This window comes from Vombatus ursinus, unplaced genomic scaffold (genome assembly GCF_900497805.2).
Source record: "Vombatus ursinus unplaced genomic scaffold, bare-nosed wombat genome assembly UNPS02000749.1, whole genome shotgun sequence".
NCBI lineage: Eukaryota > Metazoa > Chordata > Mammalia > Diprotodontia > Vombatidae > Vombatus > Vombatus ursinus.
The window spans coordinates 28,262,749-28,287,981 of record NW_020940527.1 but is presented as its reverse complement, the minus strand read 5'-3'; the positions used below and the strand labels follow the sequence as shown (position 1 = coordinate 28,287,981).

Genomic DNA, 25,233 nt, shown 5'->3' with positions numbered 1-25,233 from the left:
AGGTGTCTTGGTCTCTGCCCTGTACCTTCATCTGATTAGTGCCTTCTCATGACCTTGGCGCAAGTCACACAAAGAAAAACCTTGGCAAGAGAAGAAAGACTTTTCCAATTATGGCTTTCAGCTGCCCCTTGTGGGGCCTTGGCTTCTCATTATCTCTCAAGCACTTTGAGACCCTCTCTTAACATCCTCTCCCCCACCATTTAATCCATTACTGCCCAGACTCCCTTGTTGTTAAGTCATTTCATTGTTTGACTCTTTGTGACCACATTTGGGGTTTTCTTGGCAAAGATACTGGAGTGGTTTGCCATTTCCTTCTCCAGCTCATTTTACAGATGAGGAAACTGAGGCAAACATGGTTAAGTGACTTGTCCAGGGTCATACAGCTGGTAAGTGTCAAAGGCCAATTTGACTCAGGTCTTCGTGGTTCCAGACTGGGTGCTCACCTAGCTGTCCCAGACTCCCTGAGGGTATATATGTAATACCCAGGTGCTTGAGAAGGATAAAGGGTTACTTTCCCATAGTCCTCCACTATTTCATTCCTTCCATTGTCTCCTTTCTATAAGCTCCCTTCCTCCCACCAAATCTATTTCCTTACTTGTGGTTTGCCTTCCCTAAATGTCTGCCAAGTGTTGATACCATGGCTGGCCTATTTATAACTCTAGTGGAGGGAGGGCAGTCCCACCCATAAAGCAGAGCCAGACTCCCCTAGAGCTGCCAGTACTCCAAGCAGACAAGGAGGCTTCCATATACCTCACCCACTTTTCTCCCATTCTCTTGGCATCCATCTTCCCGCCCACTTACCCTATTTACCTTTGTCTAGCCACTTCCCTCCCACAGAACAAAGATTTCCAGGCTCTTGTATGATGGCAGTGACCTAAAGAACCAAGTGAGGGGCAGCTAGGCGGCCCTGGATTCAGAAAGACCTGAGTTCAAATCTGAACTCAGACACTTGACACTTACTAGCTGTGTGACCCTGGGCAAGTCACATCACCCCATTGCCTTGCCAAAAAGAAGAAGAAGAAGAAGAAGAAGAAGAAGAAGAAGAAGAAGAAGAAGAAGAAGAAGAAGAAGAAGAAGAAGAAGAAGAAGAAGAAGAAGAAGGAGAAGGAGGAGGAGGAGGAGGAGGGGGAGGAGGAGGAGGAGGAGGAGGAGGAGGAGGAGGAGGAGGAGAAGAAGAAGAAGAAGAAGGAGAAGGAGAAGGAGAAGAAGGAGAAGAAGAAGAAGAAGAAGAAGAAGGAGAAGGAGGAGGAGGAGGAGGAGGAGGAGAAGAAGAAGAAGAAGAAGAAGAAGAAGAAGGAGAAGGAGAAGAAGGAGAAGAAGGAGAAGAAGAAGAAGAAGAAGAAGAAGAAGAAGAAGGAGGAGGAGGAGAAGAAGGAGGAGGAGAAGAAGAAGAAGAAGAAGAAGAAGAACCACCAAGGGGTAGAATTGATGTTGTTTGTGTTCCAAGCCCATTTGGCGTCCCCAGTCTGGCACTACCCGACCTTTGCAGCCTAATCTTACACTCTTCTATATGTGCCAAGAGTTGGCCACACTGGAAGCCAGGTAAAGGCCTGATTGGCCCTTCTATTATTAGGGCCCAGGTTTGATGCTTCCAAACCTTTGAATCAGCTTCTAAATCATCTCTCACTTGATCTGATGGATATGAATCTCAATAAGTCTCATGCTATTCCCAGTATTCTTTACAGGGACAGGCCATTGGAGGAACAGAACAGAAGATGGGATTTTAGGTCTGAGTCCCTAGAAACACAGTGCTTCACACATAGTAGCAATTGTTTGTTGGATTAAATCAGGTTATTTTGGGAATAAAGATGGAGCTAGTCCCAGGCTTTCCAGGGGTGTGATACAGTGTGCAGGGTCCTGGATTGAGATTCAGTGGACCTGAGTCTGAATTACAATTATGCCATTTATTCTAGCCATGTGTCCTTGTATATATGTCCTAATTCTCCCCTCCTGTCCCTCCCTCCCATTATAAATTCCAGAAGGTCCTGGAGTTTATAATATTAATCACTTCACCTCCCTAGGCTTCAGTTTCTACATTTGTAAAGGGAGGATGTTGGACTCGGTACCTCTAAAGTCTTTTCTCTCTCTAAATCTGTGATTCTTTCACTCCCCATGTTGATCTCTAGAAGATCAAGGGCCTTTCCAGGGGGGTCGAGATGGGGGTGGGGGGAGACCTGCAGCTTTAAGGCCATATGTGGCCTTCTAGGTCCTTAAGTGCGGCCTTTTGACTGAATCCAAATTTCACAGAATTGGGAGCCTGCAGTTCTTTATGTGGCCCTCAGGCCTCAGGTTCCCCACTCCTGGCTTTCCTATTATCTCTTTCCTCTCTATTCTGGTGACATAGCCCTAAACTCATAAGACTAAATTTAACAACAAATTCCACACTGGCCCCATCAATGTCCCTCAAGACCAATGTTCTGTCTCTGACAATGGCCCAGAGAAACATTCCATGGAAGAAAGAACATGATTCACTAATTCATCATTCATTCAACAATTACTTAACAAGATGTAATAAGTGCAAAACACTGTCCTGGGTTTTGGAAGAGATTTAAAGAGAATTAAGACATGGCCCTGGACCTCCTGGCGCTTATAATGAGAGGGAATGGCAAGAGGTGAGAATTAGGACATATACTAACTATGCAATAGAATCAAATAGTTGTTGTGTAGAATAGAATGTACTATAATTAGAGTACAAAACTGAGGTTTAAAGTACAATCAACTGGCCTTTTTTAAGCATCTACTAGAGGCAGTTCAGTGGATAGAGTGCTGGACCCAGAGTCAGGAAGACCTGAGTTCAGCTTCAGCCTCAGACACTCACTGGCTGTGTGACCCTGAACAAGTCACCTAACCTCTGTGTGCCTCAGTTTCCTCAATTATAAAATGGGATAATAATAGCACTTACCTTTCAGGGTTCCTGTGAGGATCAAATGAGATATTTGTGAAGCGCTTATCAGAATGCCTGACATATAGCATAAGTGACAACTAAATCCTTGTTCCCTTCCTTTGCCCCTTACCATATGTAAAGCAATGTGCTAGGAAATAGAGATACAAAGAAAACAAAAATAGTGCCTTCTCTATGGGAGCTTAAATTCCCCTGGATGGTGGAATTCATGTAAACAGCTAAGTATAGACATGATTGCTTAAAGAAGGAGAAAGTACTAACCACTATGGGGAGTAGGCAAAGCTTAGTCTAGGCAGTGGCATATGAGCTGAGCCTTTAAAGAAGAAAAGGATTCTAAGATTGCATGTATTTCACGCATGGGAGGTGTAGAGGGTTAGCAGGGACAGCCTGTGCAAACTTATGGAGGCAAAAGATGAAATGCCAAGGTCAGGGAACTGCCAGTGGGCTAGTCAGAGAAAGGAATGAGCATTTCTGACTCAGGATCAGAGAGGAGCTTCATTCTCCTGGTTCTCATCCTACATCTCTGATCATACCTTCCTTAATTCCACCTCCTGTCCCCTTTGGGTGACTATTTCCCAAAGTCCATCTTTGACTTTAGTCTTTTTTTTTTTTTAACACTCTCTTCTTAGTAATCTCATTCATTTCCACAGATTTGGTTATTACCTTGATGCCTCCCAAGTCAAAATCTCTAATCCTGAGCTCTAGAACTACTACTACTACTATACTTTGGACCGACCACTATCCGCCCTCTCCTGGATGTGTCAGCAGAACCTTCAACTCAGCATATCCAATAAAGAATTTATTCTTTAAAAACATGCCAAACCTGCTCCTTTTTCTGACCTTATTTGTCAATGACCCCAACATACATCCAATCATCTATGCTTAATGCTTTGTTTTTTTTTTACTCCTATCCCTCACCTCTCATATTGTTACCAATTCCTATCAATTGTACTTCCCAAATCTTTTGAATTGATTTCTTCCTTTTCTGATTGCTTCCATCATTTCTAACCATCTGGATTGCAGATGCTGGTCTACTTGCTTCCAGTCTTGCCAACCTTCAATCATCTATCCATGAGACCACTGCCAGAATTATCTTTTTTTTTTTTTTTTTTTCACATATGATAGGGTTACTACTCTGCTTAAACCCTTCAATGGTTTTCTATTGACTACTGGACAAAGTTCAAGATTCTTAGCCTGGCATTTAAGAGCCTCCACAGTGTAGTTCACCATACTTTTCCAGCCTAATCTCATGTTTTTCCCTTCTATAGGCACCCACCCACCACAGTTTGATTTCCCTTCTCTGGATGTTTTCCTTTCCTCCATAGCACCCAATCTTGGATTATAATATGTGTATATGTCATCTCCTTCCTGACTGTATCCTTTCTCTTCTCTGTATCCCTAGTACCTACCGCAGTATCTTGTACATAATCAGTGCTTAATAAATGTTTGTTGTTGAATAAAATTGTACCTATTCAGCTATTTCCTCACTGTGGCCTTTGCTTATGCCATTATCTTCTCCCCACCCATTCTAGAATTCTCCCCCATTCTACTTTTTTCTTTTTGCTTTTGAAGTGACAGAACCTTGAGCATTCTTTTACTTTTGTTTTCTCTAGACTTCTGATTTCACCCAGCTTCACCCAACTCCTGGTCTTTGGCAATTCAACTGTAGGTATGCTAAGGCCAGCCTTCTATCCCGTATGCCAGTTACCTCTCTTCTTAGTTTCCCTTAAATGACTCTGTAGGGATATTTATCATTCATGAATTTAGCTAAATCCTTCTCAAATATTTCTTTTCAACTCTGATCACCTTGTAGCTGAATGAGCTCCTCAAGTTTACTACTTACTACATAAAGTAGTTCATCTTTAAATTTGTTATTAAACTGCCTCATTAAAATCTTATGTAATAAGAGCCACTACTGGTATAGATTGAGAGATTCTTGAGGGCAAGGACTACCTTTTGCCTCTTTTTGTATCCTCAGTACTTTGTACAATGCCTAGCACATAGTAGGCACTTAACCTTTATTGATTGAGTGGTATCCTAGGATTTGGTGGTCAAATCCATACTCATCCCTTCTTCTATAGTCTCCATAGACTTTGATAATGTCTTCTTCCTTCTGGCCATTGTCATCATGTTAGTTCATCCACATAAAACAGTGTCCCTTATTCTCTCAGCTATTTTAATCATTTTTCTCTGGTCCTGAATCATTCTTGGATATCAGCAATCCTCTTGTTTTACCAATAAGGAAACTGAGATCTTCTTCAATTACATTGTTTTTCTTGATGTATCAACTATGGCTTCATAAAGTATGGTAGTTATTGGAAGGTGAAAATAATTACTATTTACATTGTTCCTAATAGTTCCTTGAATTTACTTGATCTTTTTGATCACAGAAGCACATTGTAACCATATTATCCCAGAGAAGAAGAGAACAGAGAGAGAAGGCAGCAGACAGAGACAGAATCCTGAGGGTCATCCATGGGTAAGAGACTGAGAACAGAGAGTAGGAACAAACCCAGAAACAGAAAGATGGTCAGAGAGGCAGGAGGAAAGAAAAATTAAATGCATCATTATAGAAACCAAGGAAGGAGAGTGAAATCCTTTTTTATAATACAGCTCTGATAGTCATGATTTACATCTCGTGATTGGCTGGTGTATTTATTTAGGAGTAGGTGGCCAAGATGTTACATACCAAAAAGAAGTGGGGATGGATGAGGCCTTAGATTACTTAAAGAACTCATCACTGGTAACTTTAGAGACACAATAAGTCAACAAATATGAGCATTCAGTAAGCACTTATTATGTACCAGGAACTGTGCTAAGTCACTCTCACTAGAAAAGGCATGACATGAGCAGAAGCCCAGTTATAAGGAATGAAGAACAGCACTTAAGCTGGAGCAGCCAGCATGTATATCAGGGATCAGCAATGAAGGCGAAGAGAGAAACCTTAATAGGTAAGAACGAAAGTGTACCACGCAAATCGGAATAAGGTTTATTAAATAATCTGTACAGGAAATGTAGCAGTAATTCAATACGTCTATTTATTATCAAATAAACCATAATCCACTGCAATAAAGAAAAATAAATGAACACAAGATCTGTGTCTGTATAGCACATGCTCTCTGTGTGTTGTTTCAATGGCAATCCTTTAAATTAACTGGTTACATAGAAAGTCACTTATTTTTTCTTCCAGAATATAATTTGCATATTAACCTATTCTAGCAACAGGACTAAATATTACTGCAGGGAAACAAGACTGCAAAGGAAAAAATTTTCAAAATTCATAAATGAGGATCAGAGTTACTGCCCTTCCCCCAGTGATGATGATTTAAAAGCTGTAACATTTTACAAGTGTCTTCTTGTGCTAAAAAAAAAAAAATCCATAGGGGTTAACTTGGAATTCCTTCTTTTAAATAAAAATGCAAAAAAAAAACCTTAATGACTTCCTTACTGTCTTCCTTTCATTCAAATTGTTAAAATTATTTTTTCTATACAAGGTAAGTACATGGTCTATACAAATATACATATGTACAGTCCCACTTCTTGAGGATGTGATTTCTTTTTTTACTGATCCCAGAGAGACTGCAAAAGGTAAGTGTTTTTTTCAGTTGATGTCATTTTTTTAGACCCCACAGTGTGGGGAAAGTATCAAAATGTATTGCAAATCATGCTATCAATTAGGTGTACTTGCTGTTAATAAACCTGTATAAACACTGTAAGCATAAAAATAAGTATTTTGTATTCCTAAATGTCTCAAGACAAAGTAGCCACTAGAAATTTTGGGGTACTTGTTCTGTGATATGTAGGAAGCTGAAACTTGATGCAAACTTTAGAATTTTTTTCCCCTTATTATTAAACACATGGGAAAATATGGGAGACAGACTGGAGGTTCCAGAGATGTACAAATATATGTCACTGGCATTATGTGTAAAATGCAGTTTTACAAATTGGTTTGATTCTCTAGCTATATTCCTAGAAGTGCTGGAAGTTAGCTGTCTAATGGAGAAGCACCCTCCCCCCTTAAAAGCTATGGTCTAATATTTTATCAATAACAATCTGCATCCAAAACAGATCAGGAGAATAGTTATCCAATGCAAAACTTCCACTTCAAAGTGAATCCTAATGCCATAGTGCTGAAATGAATGGACATGTGGGTGCCTGTGCACATGTACACTCACGTGCTTTTACTAAATTCCCTGCAGAGCGAGATGCCAAAAAAAAAAAAAAAGGTAGTCCTACTATGTGGTGGCAGCGGCTGCCCATGTGGCATGACTTCTGAGGCATCAAACAGGCTCCCCACGCCCAGTATTTTCTCCCCTACCAATTCTGAAGATTTCCTACTGGAGCTTCATTTCTTTGATTAAGGCTTTGTGCCTTGTTAAAGTGCAAATTTCCTTGGAAGAGGTAACAGATTGAATCTTACTAGTCATTTACAGGTCGTTGTGAATGAATCTGTCAGTTCTTTCCTGAGAACAGGCTTTGATAAGGTAGAAGATAGAGGAGAAGTACTAGGGCCCTGGGGGTAAGAAGACACCACTGAGATATGGAATGGGGTACAAAATGGGAACTATTTACCCCCTCCCAATTTTGCCTAGGATGTGTCCTATATGGGGGATAGGGGGTGAAATAAATTGTGGAGCTGCAGAGTACACACAGGGCTAGGGTAACGATGGAGTGACTGTATACGTCCAGAGACCTGAAGCTTCCTGTATTTACATTCTCTGCTGGAACCGCAGCAATGCCAGGGACCACCCATACCTGGAGGGAGCAATGGGTGAACTCAAGGAGACGTTACTCTACCTTCCCAGCAGAGAACTCCTTTCATGTATATGGCTCTGTTAGCCCTTATTTATGCATCCACAATCACGGGCTGCCTGGTGCAAATGCAGTGTTTGGATGGCTCCCTCCCTGATTCTGGCTCAGAGGGATTAACTCCTCCCATACAGGCAGAGGGACAATGAACTCAGGTCCTCCAGTAGATGGTGGCATAAAATTCAGCCTGCAGAGTATAAGCTCAGTGCAACTTCCCACTCTGCTCTAAGGACAGGTCAAATCAAAGTGATTTTTGATTGATTTGCCTAGATCAAAATAACTCTGAAAGTTTCCTTTGAATGCAATTCTTTGTTTTCTGTAAGAAATATCCTTGAACATTCCAGTGCTCTACATATGATATGCTAGGAAACATTGGTGATAGTCATCAAACAAATTAAAACCTGGTCTCTCTGAAGGTAACCTAGTAAAATTCCAAGGATATATACATATATGTGTATGTATATGTGGATAGTGACTGGCTGCATGTTACCCCAATAAGCTACAGATCAACTTTACTTTAATCAGATGCAAATCCAACGTGTCCCTCTGATCTACTTCCTCCAACTTTCACAAGCAAATGCTACATGCTTTATTGTCAGAACATTGGGATATGTGGTGGTGATGGGGGTGAAAGAGTGTAGTCCCACATCAAATGGTACCTTATTTCTACTACCCCTACCCTTCCCACTAGAGTCTCAAGAGTGTGGGTCCAAGTTGGGACAGGTCTGGTCCAGAATAGCCCTGGAAAGTCTGGTCTGATGAGTTCTGGGGCATTCAAATGGATAGCTGGTCATCCAAACCTGCTCTGGGGCAAATTAGAGTGGCACGGGTTTGGGGAAAGTTCAGCAGTTTGCGATCAAACTGATTTCCCAAACCCAATAGAAATCAGACCCCCAAACTTTAATGTAAGACTGGACCAGATCTGGCTTCCTTGGGTCTTCTCTGGGTTGCTTCAGACTCAAATGAATCGCTCAGGTTCACACAACTTAGACCAACACTCCCAGGACTGAGCTAGAACTGAATTGGCCTCCAAACACAGAAGATGAGGGGCTACTTGCTTCTTTCCTTCTGTTCCATGTCAGCTCACCACAGGAGGGTGAGAGGGAGGTCTAGTGGGGCTTAAAAAGGCAGTTATGTAAACTAGAAGTCTGGCTTGCTTCTCCTTGCCCAGCAAACACCTGGGCCCTAGCTCATTCGTACATACATACATTCATTCATTCAAGAAAACATTTGCTGAAGTCTGCTATGAGCCGAGCACTGTGCAAGGCCCTAGGAGGCTCACGCTTTAAATCCAACACTTCCCCAAGTCGCTCTAAGACTTCTTACTTCATCCTTGCACTAACCGACTTATTGATTCAACATTGAAATAAAGAGATTGCTTTGTGTTCTGTGTTTCATCCACCAATAAAGAACAATCGCAGGTTCTCAGGCTTCTTATAAATATAAAGGTTTTACATAGTTGCCAGGAAAAGTACCAAACTGTCTTGTTCTTCTGGAAGTACCTACAAACAAACAAACAAACAAACAGGAAACAAGAAAGTGAGTGTGAGTGGGGAGGTAGGACTTTCTTACTTTGGGTAGGACAGGCTTTTTGGTTTTGGAAATTCTGGGAAGAGTTCCTGGCTCAGTTTAATTAGCTCTAGGATCACTGAGACAAGACTACAGTAACATCACAGCTAGTTAAATGGCCTAGGTGGTGTTTGGACACCAAGTCTTCTTGAATCCACAGCCGGGTGCTCTATCCATATCATACCCAAATGCCAATACTGCCTGATATTTATATAGTTTGTTTTTTGTTTTAATCATATTTTTAACATATGGAATAAAACAAGCATTTCCATAACATAGTACAACAAAAAGGATGATGGTATGTGAAACTGCAAATCTACTATGCACAACTTGCTATTCCTTTCAAATATATTCCTTGTTATTCCTTTCAAAAAAACAATGAAATTATCATGTACATTTCTACAGTTTATAAGGCTCTTTCACATCCGTGATCTCATTTGAGCTTTATACTTATCCTACAATGTGGGCAGTATATACATAATCATTCCCACTTTATAGGTGAGGAAACTAAATTAAGTGACTTGCTTCCTAATAGGTGGTGGGACTAAAACTTGAACTCAGGTCTGACTCTTATTTCTACATGCTTCCCACTACATACCAGAGGGTCTTTTTTTTTTCTATTTTAAATAACCAAGAGCATCACCATGATAAAAATACCATTTTAAAGCCTATTAGCTCAGTACCCTTCCTCACTGGAGGGGGAGAAATCACTCTGAGCTGTGCAAGGTCCAGTCCTAAGCCCAGAATTGCTTCGTCAATCTTCCACTGGTCAGCCTAGATTCCTGTTCATTGTCTCCACAGGCCGTAAACGGTCTAGCTGCAACATTGCCTCCATTTTGGATCTGAATCACTACCCTTTCCCCTAGGATTGGAAATGGATATTTCTTATGTCTCTGAGTAAAGAGCTCGTCGGGCTAATCTTAGCTTCAGAGGTGGTCTTAATCAGAATAGGCGAGTAAAGTGGTCCCCTGCATGTGTGATCTGAGAGGTGCTGGAAAGACCCTCAAGAACTTTTGTCCCAATAAAGTTTCAAAGTCTTCTTAAATCTAGAGTTTTCAGAGAAGGTGGACACCAGGAATCTGGGTTAAAACATAAGAAATGACATTTTCTAGTAGTGCTTATCTTCAAGGAATTCAAAAATACTTGATTGCTTTAATTAATCTTTAGGGAGAAAATATTCAAAAATATTAAATATTAAAAATATTTTTAAAATCTATTTTAGGGATGAGAAAATTCTTGTACAGGAAGAGCCTCAACTACTCAGTGACCTAATATTTGACTTTCCATTAGATATTTTTGATTCTCTCATAACATACAGGGAGTCACAAAAGACTTAGTACAATTTTAAACTTTACCAGCTTATTTAAGCTATTAAATAACAGCTTTGTTTTTTTTCCTTTTTGGTGAGGCGCTTGGGGTTAAGTGACTTGCCCAGGGTCACATAGCTAGTAATAAATAACAGCTTATTTAAGATATTAAAGTTTAAAAATTAAAGTAAGCATTTTGGGATGTTGCATTCATACATCTATAGGTCAAAGCACATACACACACATACATAAGTGCACAAAAAAATAGTGCCAGGCAACACATTAGTTAGCTTTAGGTTCCAGTTTGGATTTCTTTTGTAAAAACTAATCATTAGTTTATTTTAAGTAAGATGTTTGCTTTAATTAAATCTATCAGTGACCAGGAATAAATGATAACGTGTTTGAACTTTTAGAAATGTGCCTGGACTTTGCAGCAGGTCAACACTTCTTGTGTTGATATCCGTACACTAACTAACATGGTGTTTTAGTGAAATGTGGAAGTTTGTTGAAAAGAAATGAGCAAGTATTTGAAGAGTAACCACATGGGAAAGGGATTAGATTTATTCTGTGTGGCTATAGAGGCCAAACTTAGACCCATTAGCATAAATTACAGGAAGCCTATTTAGGACCGATTTCAACATAAGAAAGTACTTCCTAACAATCAGAGATGCCCCATGGGCTGCCTCAGGAAGTGATGAATCTTCCATCACTGGATTTGTTCAAGTAGGTTCAAGATGACTCATTGTCAGAGATTCTCCATGGGGTAGGAGGTTAAACCCCCTATGGTTCTCACCTACTTTAAGATTCTATGAAAGAGATCAAAGCGGGGCAGCTAGGTGGCGCAGTGGATAGAGCACTGACCCTGGAATCAGGAGGACCTGAGTACAAATCCAGCCTCAGACACATAACACTTACTAGCTGTGTGATCCTGGACAAGTCACCTAACCCCGATGGCCTCACATAAAAAAAAAAAAGATCAAAGGATGATAAAGTTACTTACCAACAAACCAACCATCGTCACATTTTTCCAAGACATCCACAATATCTCCATCTCGGAGTTCCAACTCATCATCATTCTGTGGTTTATAGCTATATAATGCTTGGTAGCTATACCTAAAAGAGAAAGAGATTATAATATACTTGTAACTTGAACCCCACTGGGATGACTCAAAGATGGTCCTTTTAAAAATCATCCTAGTTAATCAAAGATTGGTTTGCTAGTTTTTATTGTTTCACTATTATCAATAGGGAAGTAAACTGCTTAATCTATGTGCTTCCCTGGTATCCTAGCATTTACAGTTGTTTTCCCATCGGCAGGGGGTGGCAAGGCCTCTTTTGACAAACGATACTGAGACTATGAGGTCATGGAGAGCTGTTTCAGGAAATATCCCCAGGAAGGCCTTGCTCTGACAGAACTCAGGTACCTGACGGTCAACATAGAAAAAATTGTTCCATGCTTATCTTCAAACATGAATTAATATATCTAAGCCAAGGCTACTAAAATTCTGTCTCATTTTTAAAAACATGGTCTCAGGTAGAAAAATAAGCTCAAAAAGGTTTTGGGCCATCTATATTCTTGGGTCAATGACCTCTTGGTAGTTGCAGATAAACTGTGAGTTAATGCATTGTTTTGTGCATTTTTTTTTTCTGTGTAGGAGGAGAGGAAGGAAAAAAGCAAGAAAGGAGAGGGAGGAGTGATACGTATTTTCATAAGTACAAGGAACACCCAGTGAAGAAATTCTTTCTACAAATACAGATCAGCACCCATTCCACAACTTAAAGTCTTAAAAAGTTGTTTGGCTCTCTAAGAGGTTAAATAATTCACCTAGGGTCACACAGGTGACACACAAATCAGAAGGGGGATTTGAACCCAGGTCTTGCTGACCCTCTGGCCAACTCTCTATCTATTATGCCATTCTAACTCATGTTTTACAATATAAATCATTATGTGCAAAATGTGTGGCAATTTATAAGGTGAGTTACTATGCTAAGCAATCTGTCCATATCTTGAAATTCTAATTATGGAAGAAAAGCAGCATCTAGCTGAGATACCAGGGAAAATTCTAAATTAAAGGTATCTCCTGATCTGTGACCTTCCTGATAACTTTCCCCCAACAATACTGTCCTAGAGGACTTGTCTTGGGACCAAAAGAAAGGTATGAAGTAAGTGCCTCACTTTAGGGACATATCCTCTCTTCTCCTCTGCCTAGTGGCTGTGAAGACAGGATGTAGGATGGCTTCTCATCTTTTGGAAATGGAGTCACTTTACTCAAAATTCTCAGAAATGCCCCTGTAGCTGCTGCCGCACCACACAGACCAGCTAATCTCTGTTTCTCTGTCTCTCTTTCTTCCTCCTCTTCCTTCTCTCTCTCTCTCTTTCTTCCTCCTCTTCCTTCTCTCTCTCTCTCGCTCTCTCTCTCTTTCTCTCTCTCTCTCCCTCTCCCTCCCTCCCTCTCTGTCTCTCTCTCTCTGTCTCTCTCTCTCTTTTTCTCTCTCTGTCAATATTAGGGTCTTGCAGGCATATAAGCAAGTCAGCTCCTGTACTATAACCCAGATAAAGCAGTGATATAGAGGGTTGAAGTGACTTACAAATCCTGTAGGTTCTGACTTCTGTCAGAAGTGGTTCTTCGCTGCTGGGCTTGAGGTTGCTGAGAAATGATGAGAGATGATTTATTGTCAGTAGGGGACACCTTGTGACGAAAGTCAAGAGGATGAGAAACAGTACTGCAGTAATGAACAGACTTTTCGGCAATGTTTATGATCTCATTGCAAACTGCTTCCTGTGAGGTGGCCCCAGGAAATCCAGCAACCCCCATAAAATGGTCAACAAGGGGAAAAAAGAGAGAAAGAGATAGGAAGAGATGTGACATTCCAGATGAAGTCCAGGAAAACAACAGAGTTGAAGATCCAGTCAACAACATATCCAGAAGTGAAGAGCAGGAGGGATCCGGGTGTAAGCATGGAAAAACAGGTGAGATACAGAAAAAGGGTGGATTTAGTACAAACATTCAAACTAGTGGCAGAGGCAGCAGCAGAATCTGTAAGCAGGGAGCAGCTGTTATAAACAGGATAACTTCAGGAGGGGGAGGTGAGGAGAGATACCCAGTCATGCACTAGAGAATTTAATCCAATCCCACTCATATATAGTGGCTATGTTATTGCTGCTAAGTTCCTCTCTTTTGTTTGCAGCCCTAAAACCTGCATTTTTTTTAAACCACAGTACTATCATTCCTGTAGCCAGTAGCTTTACAAGCTGACAAGCCATCACTTGATGGAATAAGTATTCTCTTTAAACAAGCTACAATCTTATTCAACAGGCAGTCTTACCACATAGCTCTTTTCAGACTCTGTGAGATCTGGTCCTGTGCTCAATGAATGATGTGAAGGCTGTGATCACCAAGCAAATTATAAGGGAGACATTTTAGCAGATGTCATATTGGTCAGAATTCAAAAATAAAGAGCGCGGTGCAGAAACACATAGACCAAACCCCATCCCTTTCACAAGACCATGAGGCCTCCCATGGCCCATGGTCATGAACTGAACACTGGACACTGCACACACCACCAGCTTTTGTAGCAGAAACACAAAGCAATGATGGGAAGAGTTAGGGAGCAAGCACTAGGCAATGGAATGGAAAACTGGAGAAACAGCTATGGATAGCATGAGTGAACAACACTGACCTACAATGCTGACAGAACAGAGAGATGGAACAGTTGGGTTGAACCTGTTACCTCTGTCTTGTTAACAGTCACATAGCCACTCGCTCAGAGCAAGGCTGGGATTGGTGCATGGGGAGGAGTTGAGAATTAAGGTTGGGGAGCCCTGTCTTACCAGTTATCTCTCTCCTTTGGGGGACAGGGTGCTATTTTGTATCTTTTTTTAAAAGAATTAAGGAGTGGCAACTTTTAAAGAAACATTTAGTAATATCTGTAACATTCAATGAAGGGATCTGTTCTCAGAAAAAAACACACACACGCACGTTTGTGTGTGCACACACTCATGCACACAACATTGTAACAACATATTTTGTTATTTCATTGCTTTAAACATACTTTGTGTTCATTTTCAGTCTGTGAAATATTCTTGCAATTAAGCCCCCAGGAGAGTACAATGACATCATTAATAGAAGTATTAGTCATAAATATTACACCGATCTTACAATTCATAACTTTTAGAGCTGGAAAGGATCTCGGAGAAGATTTAGTACAATTTCCCCCCAATCCATAGCCCCTACTGAGACCAGACAGGTGAAAAAACTTGTCCAAGGTTACAAAAGTAGTTAAGCTTCAAGATTCAAAACCACATCTTCTGACTGCAAATCCAGTACTTTATGTATTAATCCATTCTGCCTAAAAGGGTGGTAGTACTATATTCTAGGTACAAACTTTTAATAGGGTCCAGAACAGCTTTTTTCTTCTAAAAGAATTCCATCTGAGTCTCTAGGAAGTCTTACTCAATTGCCAATAAGAAAAATGTCTCTGTTTTTACATTTTCATAGACTGACTCAATGAGGGGGTATTGGTATGGAGTGGCCTACAAAAAATGAGTCCAGAATAATCTGCTAAAAGCCAATTAGATGAGTAATGATATTGAGAACTGCTATTAGTAGAGGGCTTTAAAGTTTACAAAGCACTTTGCATACATTTCCCCCACCCCCAACCACACACCTAAATGGGCTTTTTGGCAACTGTAAGACAGTTACTACAGTTAAAAGCAAGGAGCCAAACAGGTTCTGGCACACTTAGACCCTAGCAAACTTTTACTCTAAACCTAAAAATTTTGTGTCCTTTGAGATTGTTTTTAAAGAAGTAATTCTCTTCTCCCTCTTCAGAGAGTGACTCCAGACTTTATTTAGAGAAACATAGGATCACAACTTTAGAGAGAGTGGGGAATTTACAGGTCATTTAGTCCACTGTTTTCCCCCACACATACACCCTTGCTTTATAGATGAGGAAAATTAGGCCTAGAATGTTTAAATGATTTGTGGAATGTCATATAGATAGTTAATAGTAGAGTATAGATTTGAACCCAAGTCTTCTGATGGGAAATACTCATCCCTCTGCACTCCACAGAAACAATGTAGAACAAAACCCAAATGATAACAAAACCACCACTGCGGACAACAAAACAACTCACAAGCCCTCACAACAAGGCAAACAAAAACAGGAAGCATGCAGTGTCTGGTAGAGTACTGATTCCAGAGTTTTCCTGACGTCAATACAGTAGGAAGCGGTAAAGTGACTACATAATTGCATAGTGATAGGTTAAGTTTTTAATACTCATCATGCCTGGTTCTTGGATGCTTTTATTCAAACTTTTCCACAAGCACATCTAGACACCCAAAGGTGCTCTGCCTGTATTTATTCAAATATGTGTAGACTTTGCTACAAAACAGGCATCTCCATCCTACCCTGTCCCCATACATGGCAACCACATACATGCAGTGAAAGACTTTCAGGCAAAACAGGGGATTACCTTTTATATCAGAAACACAAAATCATAAGAGACAGCCTAAGCTCATCTGGTTTAAACTGTTCTTGACCTGGTAGCTATCAATGGTTTTCTAAAAATATCTCAGGATGGAAAGCTTCCTACTCTCTGCCTCAGAAACCCTTTCTAGTGATGGTCAATGATGGTCAATAGTGGCTGCCTAGCAACCAATGGAAATCTCTCCTTCTCTCTCTGTATCTGTCTCTCTGTCTCTGTCTTTCTCTCTGTCTTTCTCTCTCTCTCCATCTCTTTCTCTGCCTGTCTGTCTCTCTCTCTCTCTCTCTCCCTCGATGTGGATAAGAAAGCAGACAGTGAGGGCTCTTGGTCTGGAGTGATCATGTGCTTACATAACAGGATTGATGCCTTCATGAAGACATACAGGTAGACCATGAAAGTTGGTTCAAAGGCTGGGCACCTCCCTTGGAGGCTGAACTGGTCTTGCCTCCAAGTTTGGGACCTAACTTTGAATGGGGCCTCCATGGCAAAAGGAAAAAGAGCAAGGAAAGTTGGGCCCAGGGAAATAAGATTCCATGAAAGGGCAACATGGAGTTATGACCTCACAAAACAGAAAAAAAGAAATGTTTAGTGATACCTGGAACATCCAGTAAGGGGATCTGTCCCTGGGAACACTCTTATATACATTAGAGAACATTGTAACAACATATCTCATTGCCACAATTTCAGAGTTAACTGCACAAGACTACAAATCCTCCTTCATCTCTTGTCACTACTATATTCAGTAAAAGCAATTTATCATTCAATTCAACAAACATTCATGAAGTGAATGTGGTTCCATTGTGGTTCCATTGTTCTATAAGAAGGTATTTTAAAAAGCACCACCACCTACATAGAAAATCATGGTCACCTCCATGTCTAAGATTAAGTCTGTGAGATGGTGAAGAGGTTAGAGCACTGGACCTGACATCAGGAAGTTCAAATCCAGCCTCTGAAACTTATTAGCTATGTGACCCTGGGCAAGTGGCTTAACATCTGTCTGGCTCATTTTCCTCATCTATAAAATGGGAATAATAGTAGCACCTACCTCTCAGATTGTTGTGAGGCTCAAATGAGATATCTGTAAAGCACTTTGCAAACCTTAAGGTACTATATAAGTGTTAGCTATTATTATGATTATTTATTACACCAGATTGTTTTTGTTTGCACAGAAACCCCTCTGAGATACGAACATTTCCTTCCCCCTCCCCACCCATGTAAGCTACCCAGTACTAGTGTTTAATGTACTTGTTCTCTCTTCTTCAGATGACTTCTTCAAGTTACCAAGGTCATTTTGAAATCTGATCGTGTTCACTAAAGGGCTGCTTATGCCTCCTCCCCCTGCTGCCCCAATAGGGTGCTCCATGTCTGATGAGCATGCTTTCTATTCTACACATTTCTGGATGTGTTCCAGTGACTCAAAGCCAAAAAACACAATGCAAACAGCAGGCAGTCATGACGAGGTATGACTAGAAAGAGATACTTTGAAACATGCCTTCTCCTTGGCTCTAGAATTACTCTAGAAACAGCCTTCTTTTCTTGCTTGGGCATCTCCCTGTCCTTCCTCTTTAGATTTCTCTTCCACTCTCTTTGAATCTCCTTCTTTCTTTCTGTCTTCTTCCCTCTAAATATCCTTTGCCCTTAAGCCTTTTTGAACACAGTCTTCTTGATAATTCCATCCATCTGTATCTCAGTTTCCTCTTCTGTAAAAAAGAGTGAATTGGACTATATGATCTCTAAACTGAACTTCTATAAGCCTATGAATATAGAGGAAATGAGATGGTGTTTGACAGTTATAATCTCAGGTCTGGTCTAGTTCTAGCTGGACCTTGAACCTTTGGGTTCATGTCAATATGAATTGGGCCAAAGACTCAGCCCTGTCCCTTCTGGGAATCTTCACGGATCATTGGATTAGAAGATAACAAGCTGGAAAAGTCCTTAGAGGTGAACTAATTCAAGGTGAGGCGCACAAGCCCAGAAGTGAAACCACTTGCCTACGGTCACATAGGTATTTAGTTTCTGTATCATCCCAGAGTCATGGATCTTTTTAGAACCCTTGCCAACAAGTGAAAAAGCGTTACAGATTAGCTTGAGCTTTAAATATAAACTCAGCGGTTACTGGATCATAATAAAGTAACTGTTTCCAAGACTATACTTTCCTTTAATTTCTTAATTTATTCCTCACTATTCTGAAGCTAAAACTCCTCTAAAAAAGACCTAAAGTCCTTGGCCAGAATCCACCTGTTCTTAGGATGATAAAAGGTCAGATCACTGACCAGTTTATTGCATTTGATCCTCAACCTATAGAATTTTCCATTTTAAACACTGGAACCCTTGTCAGGGTAAGAGGAAAAATAAAGCTGACTTTTCTGTAATCCAACACTTTTTAATCTATGACTCATTCAACCAGCCTTATTTCTACTACCCTCCTTCCAATCACCTAGGTTTGTTATATCTTCAACTCAGCCATCTTCCTTACCCACTCTATCCAATTGGTTCAAATCTTGTTAATCATACTGCCATGACAACTTTCATACCTGCCACAGGACCACCACCCAATTCTAGCCTTTATCACCTCTTGCCCGATCTATTCCAGTGGCCTCCAAATTGGACTCCTGGCTTCCAGTCTTTCCCCTCTGCAATCCAGGTGCCAAAATCATTTTCCAAAAGCACCTATCACTCCCCTGCTCTCAAAGAAGCTCTTTGTTGCCCTTAGTATAAAATACCAACTCCTCAGTTTAGCACTGAAAGCCTGTTATGATCAGTTCTACCTTTCTGGATATTTCACAATCATTCCCTTCATGTATTCTACATTCCAGTCAAACTGGTTGACTTATTTTCCCCTGGATTAAACATCCCATGTCCCACCTGGTACACCTGACCAGGCTATCCTGTATGCAAGGAATTCAGTCCCCTCCTCTGCGTCTCATAGAATCCTTTCCTTCCTACAGTGCTTGAATTGGGTACCAGCTCCAATAGCAACGCCTTTCCCGATTGCCCCTGTTCGTATACTTTCCTTCCTAAAGTGATCTTACATTTGTTTATCTCTGTAAATGTTACATCCTTTGCAGAATGTAAGCTCCCTGAGGGTAGAAGCTGTTTTTCAGATCTTTGTATCTATAGCAGCCAGCACAGTGACTAACACATAGTAGGTTTTCTTCATAAATGTTTATCAAATTGAACTCTTCAATTAAACATCTATGTGCAAATACCTAGGCTAGATATCTCAGGGGTGGGGACACAGAGGAGAATAAAATTTAGTCCCTGCCCTCACAGAACACATGATTTGATAGAGAACCTTCTTGGCCTCCCATTCTTTTTGCTTTGAAATACTTGTGGACTTTTTTTTTTTAATTTTGTTTTTCCAATGTGAAAGCTACAACAAAAGAATTCTAAATACTTCATAGTTTCAGCCTTTTGTGTGTCATCTATTCAGCATTCCAAACGGGTGAAAAGAAAATGTTTTCTTCTGCTACTTGTGGTTTAATGATATTTTCCCATGTGCCTTTGCTCCCCAATTTGCATCCTATTGTCCTCTCCTCTTTTCCCAATTTCACACCTCAGTGCATGCACTGTTTGCTGAAACTCATCTTTTTGTAGGCTAACATTGCTTCCAAAGTTGGGGGGATTCTCATTCACACTGCCTTGGTTGAGTTTTTTGTTCAGCCAGCTCAGTTGCTGCTTTCCTACCCTTCTTAAGCCCAGAAAGAGGTTTATTTCTTTGAAGAATATCCAGTTTTTCTGGATTCTTTCACTGCCTAAACTTCCTTCCCTCAGGCCCCTGGCTAAAGTTTCCCTGAAGCTTACAGAAGCCCACTTTCTGGAGATTAATGTTCTTTGTTTTGCTGGCTTCCCTCCTTCCTTCCTTTAGAATCTGAAGTGCCTTCTATTTCTTTTTTTCCCCCATGTTCCTTCTACGTTTATTTGTTTTGTCTTGCTTATAGAGACGCCTAAAGGATGGAAGCTATGAGTCTGACTAATGCTCTGTAATTGCACAGTGCCTTATAGTCAACGGAAGCTTGGTGGTCATTGGATGATGATAATGTGACTGTTTCCAAGACTCCCCTTCCCTTTAACTTCCTAATTAATTTATTCCTCTCCCGTTTGCAGCCAAAATGGCCTTTTAATTCTTTCCAAGAACTCATTTGCTAGTTCTGACTTGTTGTGTTACTTTTTGAGCTGATGCAAGAATTGAATAGTCAAAACTTCCCTTCAGAGAAGACATATGGCCCCCACCTTGGATGTCCATAATAAACTCCACCCCCCCATCCCAACCATAAGATCATATTTCTTGTTCCCTCCTCTCAAATGAAATCACAGACATTGTTTCTAGTTAATAGAATGTTAGAGCTAGAAGGGGCTTTAAAGGTCATCCAGACCCTTCATTTTACAGATGGGGAAACTGAGGCTAAAAGAGGTGAAAAATCTTATACAAGTCATATATCTAATTAGTGGCAGAGCCAGGACTAGAACCCACATCTCCTGCTTCCTCATTTACCATTCTTTCCATCAATTTCTATCTTCCTTTAAGAACTGGATCTGCTGGTAAGAGAAAATACAGATCTCAAAACAAAACAAAAGAAGTATTTTAGACATCACAGAGCTAATCTATCAAGCTATTTAGGGAGGGCAGCTAGATGGTGCAGTGGATAGAGCACCAGACCTGGAATCAGGAAGACCTGAATTCAAATCTGGGCTAAAACACTTATTAACTGTGCGACACTGGACAAGTCACTTAACCTGTTTGCCTTAATCTATTGGAGAAGGAAATGGCAAACCATTCTACAATCTTTGCCAAGAAAACCCCATTGACAGTACTGGTGTGCTATGGTCCACAGGATCACAAAGTGTTGGATACAACCGAACAACAATCCTATAACTTTGCATAATGCATGGCACACAGTAAGTACTGAAATGCTTTTTTATTCATTCATTCATTCAGTGATTCTCACAATGACCCTGTGATGTGGGTGCTATTATTATTCCCATTTTCCAGATGAACAAACTGAGGCTCAAAGAGTTTGAGTGGCTTGTCTAGAGTTACACACCTAAAAAAGAGTCTGAGGTAGTTATTAAAGTCCAGGTCTTCCAGACTCCAAGTCACCTCCCTGCTCTATCCACTACAGCAATCTACTTCGCTATGACTGACTCAAGAACCATGGTTCAATAAATATTTGCTGAAGGAATAAATGAGTAAAGGAGTATAATTTATAGATTTTTTTTCTTTCTCACTTATGACTTGCCAGACCAAAGTGGCTCCATTTATGTCACAAGTATTCAACCTTAAAGCAAAATGGCTTGTTCCAGCATCATAGAAAAAAGAGGTTGAGTTGGAGATCTGATTTTTTGTTTTGTTTTTGATGAGGCAGTTGGGGTTAAGTGACTTCCCCAGGGTCACACAGCGAGTAAGTGTTATGTGTCTGAGGCTGGATTTGAACTCAGGTCCTCCTGCCTCCAGGACCAGTGCTCTATTCACTGTGCCACCTAGCTGCCCCTGGAGATCTGATTGTTGCATCAAATGTTAGAGAATAAAAGGGGAGAGTGAACCATAACTAGTAATTTTGGTGCCTTGGCCAGGCAGCACAAAACTCAACCCCAAAATCAATTTTGTTATCGGTGATACAAGAAAAACATGATAAGTAATAAAGATAAATTCACCTAAATGGGAGGGGAGACCCTGATAAGGTGAAAGAGACTGAGGCACTAGAATATCTCAAAGCAGCTAGGGTAGTGGGTAGTCCACTCTCTGTTAGCTTCTTATGATAACAAATTATTCGTGCTAACTTAGTGATAATCTCTGCTGTTTATATGTTATTGAAGGAGTGTATGTGCTACCAAAACATATAAATGGAATAAAATGTTAAATTGCATACTTTTAAAATCATTATTAAAATGTTTTGCATCCTACAAATTTCAAGGTCCTGGGACCAACCTCCAGTTGCCTTGACCTAGTTTTGGCCCCAGGTCGCTCCTCACATCCTGATACATGAACAGTATAGAGTCTGTGGGTCATTTCCATTGGAGATCTTTTGGACTTGAGCTTTGAGTGCTGATATTCCCCCAGTTATAACCTGGATTTCTTAGCTCTGAACACTTTGAATCTGTGACCTCCCTTTACCTAGTAGAATATAAATTGCCTGAACGCAAAGACTTTTGTATTCATGTCCTCATTACCCACTACATTGCCTGGCACATAGTAGGGGCTTAATTAATGGTTGCTGATAGATTAATAGCAGGAGCTTAATAATTTACTGAATTGAATTTGGAAGTGAGTAGAGAAAAGTCTATTTTCAGGGATGGCTCTGAAATCAGAACCAATGGTGATCCAAGGCACCCTGACATGGCCCCTTTAGACCAGAGAGAGGTTCTTAACCTGGAGTCTGAACTTTTAAAAAAAATATTTTGATATCTGTCTTTCCACAGAATTAGTTTCCCTTGTAGTCCTATGTATTTTATTTCATACATTTCAAAGTGTTACTCTGAGAAGAGGTCCATAGTTTTCACCAGACTGTAAGAGGCATCCGCGATGCACACACAAAAGTTAAGAACTCATGCTCTAGGCAGTGGAGGCCTGATGAGAGCAGGAATTGGCAGGACAGAGGAGGAAGCTAGCTAGGAGCAGGCTCTTTCCAGAGAACCAGTGTAACCTCTGGTGTGTTCTAAGCATCTCTTACACCCAGATAGGAAGCTAGCTAGAAGCAGGCTCTTTCCAGAGAGCCAGTGTCATTTCCTGTGTGTTCTAAGCATCTTCTATGCCCAGATCAACTTATTAAGCACACAACAAAATCCACTTAAAGCAAAACACCTCACACCCATTCCTGGGTTTCTCCACCTGTCTGTGCTTACCATGGCCTAATATTTTGCCATGATGATGAGTCCTAATCTTGACCTGGAAAGACTACTTCCTGTCCCAGGAATTTATCAGGGCTCCAGTGGATTGGCTTGGGGGCCTCCTCCAGAGAGTGTTTGATTGGCTCTGGACGGTGTTCTTCATGAGGGGTCAAGAAGTGGCATTCATTTCCTCTAGGATTCTCCAGGCCAGAAGAGGTGCCCCTCAGGGCAGCTGACCCATCAGACCAAACCTCCAGGCATATAGCCAGCAGAGCTGCCTCAGAATGTGGTTGGGCTGATGTGATTAAATGGTAACTGGGGATTAATATTATCCCCATTTCATAGATGAATAAAACAAGCAGCTAAGTGACTTGCCCAAGATCACACAGCTATTACACGTCTGAGGCAAGACTCAAAACCAGGTTATCCCGATTCCAAGTCCAGTGCTCTGGGGCAGGGAACCAGGAGCCCTTGGCACAGGAAACTGTTTGCTTCTTCCTCATAAAAAAAAAAAAAAAACACTGAGCAAAGGAAATATATTTCACACAACTATCTCACCAAAACATAGATTTAAGGTTGGTAAGGGGTTGTAGAGGGCATAGAGTCCAATTCTCTTATTTTATAGTTGAGCATACAGAGGCTCTAGGCAGGTAGGTGGCACAGTGAATAGAGGGCTAGGCTTGGAATCAGGAAGACTCATCTTCCTGAGTTCAAATCTGGCCTCAGACACTGACTAGCTATGTGACCCTGGATGAGTCACTTAACCCTTAACTCAGTTCCTCATCTGTAAAATGGGCTGGAGAATGGCAAACCACTCTAGTATCTTTGCCAAGAAAACCCCAAATGGGGTCATGAAGAGTTGGACATGACTGAAATGACTGAACAACAAAATACTGAGACTCTAAGAAATCAAACAACTTGTCCACAGTCACACAAGTATGAAAAGGCAGAGGCAGGACTTGAACCCAGATCCCCTAAATCCAAAACCAGCACTCTTTCCACTTACATGTCAATCAAATATTATGGAGCTCCATAAATAAAGTGTGTTTGTGTGTGTGTGTGTGTGTGTGTGTGTGTGTGTGTGTGTATGTTTCAAACTAAAAGAAATTATTAGTGTTTTCAGCTGCATTAATTAGCCAGAGGGCTGAGCTGTATCTGGAAAGGCATCCTCTTATGTTTTGCTTCATAGCACAAATGCACAGCCACACACAGAGGGAGAAAGTTTCCCTGCTGGCCTTTCCTGTTATACTTAATGGGTACCATGTGAGGTTCCATCTCCTGAATGTTTACCAGAGACAAAAATATAAAGTGCTCATCAACTCACAGCACTCTCATGCCCTAAAATCTAAACATGCTGGGGGACGGTACTCCCATTCCTGGCATGGGCCTCTTCACCCAATACAAAGAACTCATCAAATCCTTACTATCAGTTTATTGGATGCCCCACACTTCCTTATTTGGGGGACAGGCAAGACAGCCACATGTGAACAAAGGGTAAGCTCAGGTTTCCACACCCACACAAAACCATGCTGCTGGCCTACCTGTCTCACACCATTCTGATTCTCTTTCGGGTCAGCGTGCTTGGCCCTTGCACTGGTATCTCTTTGCCCAGCCTCATTTCTGTGAATAGGGCTGAGAAGATGTTGGCAGGATTGACTTCCCCCAAGGGTGTTATCACAAAGTCTCTGTTCTGTGCTCATACATTTGACCAGATCTGATGGCTTCAAGCAGCTCTTCTTAGAGATCTTGGATCCATCGGGACAGTGTTCAACTGCCTCTTTATTAGGCTTCCTTGAACACTGTCTGTTTTCTTCTTGCCACTGTTGGAACTTGGCTTGATTGCTAATGGCATCACTAAGCTCAGAGATAATGCTATTGGAGTTCCCCAGCAGTGGCTGGGAGTAGGTATCCCATTTAACACTGGGGGATGGTGAGGATACAATATTTTCTTCATTTGAATGAAGAGTAGTACTGACATTGTGAATGGTAGAAGATGGTCTGTGAGCGTTAGGGGGGGATGGAGAAACCAAAAGGCTTGGGCTAGAGCGATCTGAGATACTAGAAAGGGGACGGCTTACTGAAAGGGTAGGACTGGCCAAGGCTGAGGAAGTAAAGTATTCAGTATTATAAGGAGAGGTCTCTGGCAGAGGAGGCAATGGTGGGGTCACAGCTGGAGTACTTCTGCCTGGAACCCCTACAGTCAGGGAGATCCACTCAGAGGTGATGGCATGCATCTCAGGAGACAATACCTGACGTGAACAAGGCAGAGATTGGGGTGCTGGGGAGTGGCACTTGCCATGACTTGGAAACTTAAGAGGAAACAAAAAGAG

The 25,233-nt window shown here is 41.1% G+C and overlaps 1 protein-coding gene across 4 annotated transcripts in view; it reads right to left on the bottom strand.

Moving 5' to 3' along the window:
- Nucleotides 1-5,868: 5,868 nt before the first annotated feature.
- Nucleotides 5,869-25,233, bottom strand: part of SORBS1 (sorbin and SH3 domain containing 1) — a 302,200-nt gene continuing 282,835 nt past the window's right edge. For 3 of the 4 annotated variants that reach the window (XM_027859821.1, XM_027859828.1, XM_027859837.1), the window contains 3 exons: nucleotides 13,177-13,235; nucleotides 11,588-11,700; nucleotides 5,869-9,213 (listed from right to left, as the gene is read on the bottom strand). In XM_027859821.1, the coding sequence (XP_027715622.1) occupies nucleotides 9,146-9,213; nucleotides 11,588-11,700; nucleotides 13,177-13,235 (240 nt within the window). In that variant the 3' untranslated portion in view covers nucleotides 5,869-9,145. Of the gene's footprint in view, nucleotides 9,214-11,587; nucleotides 11,701-13,176; nucleotides 13,236-13,914; nucleotides 13,975-25,233 lie in introns of all 4 variants that reach the window. The other variant, XM_027859816.1, reaches the window with a different exon arrangement.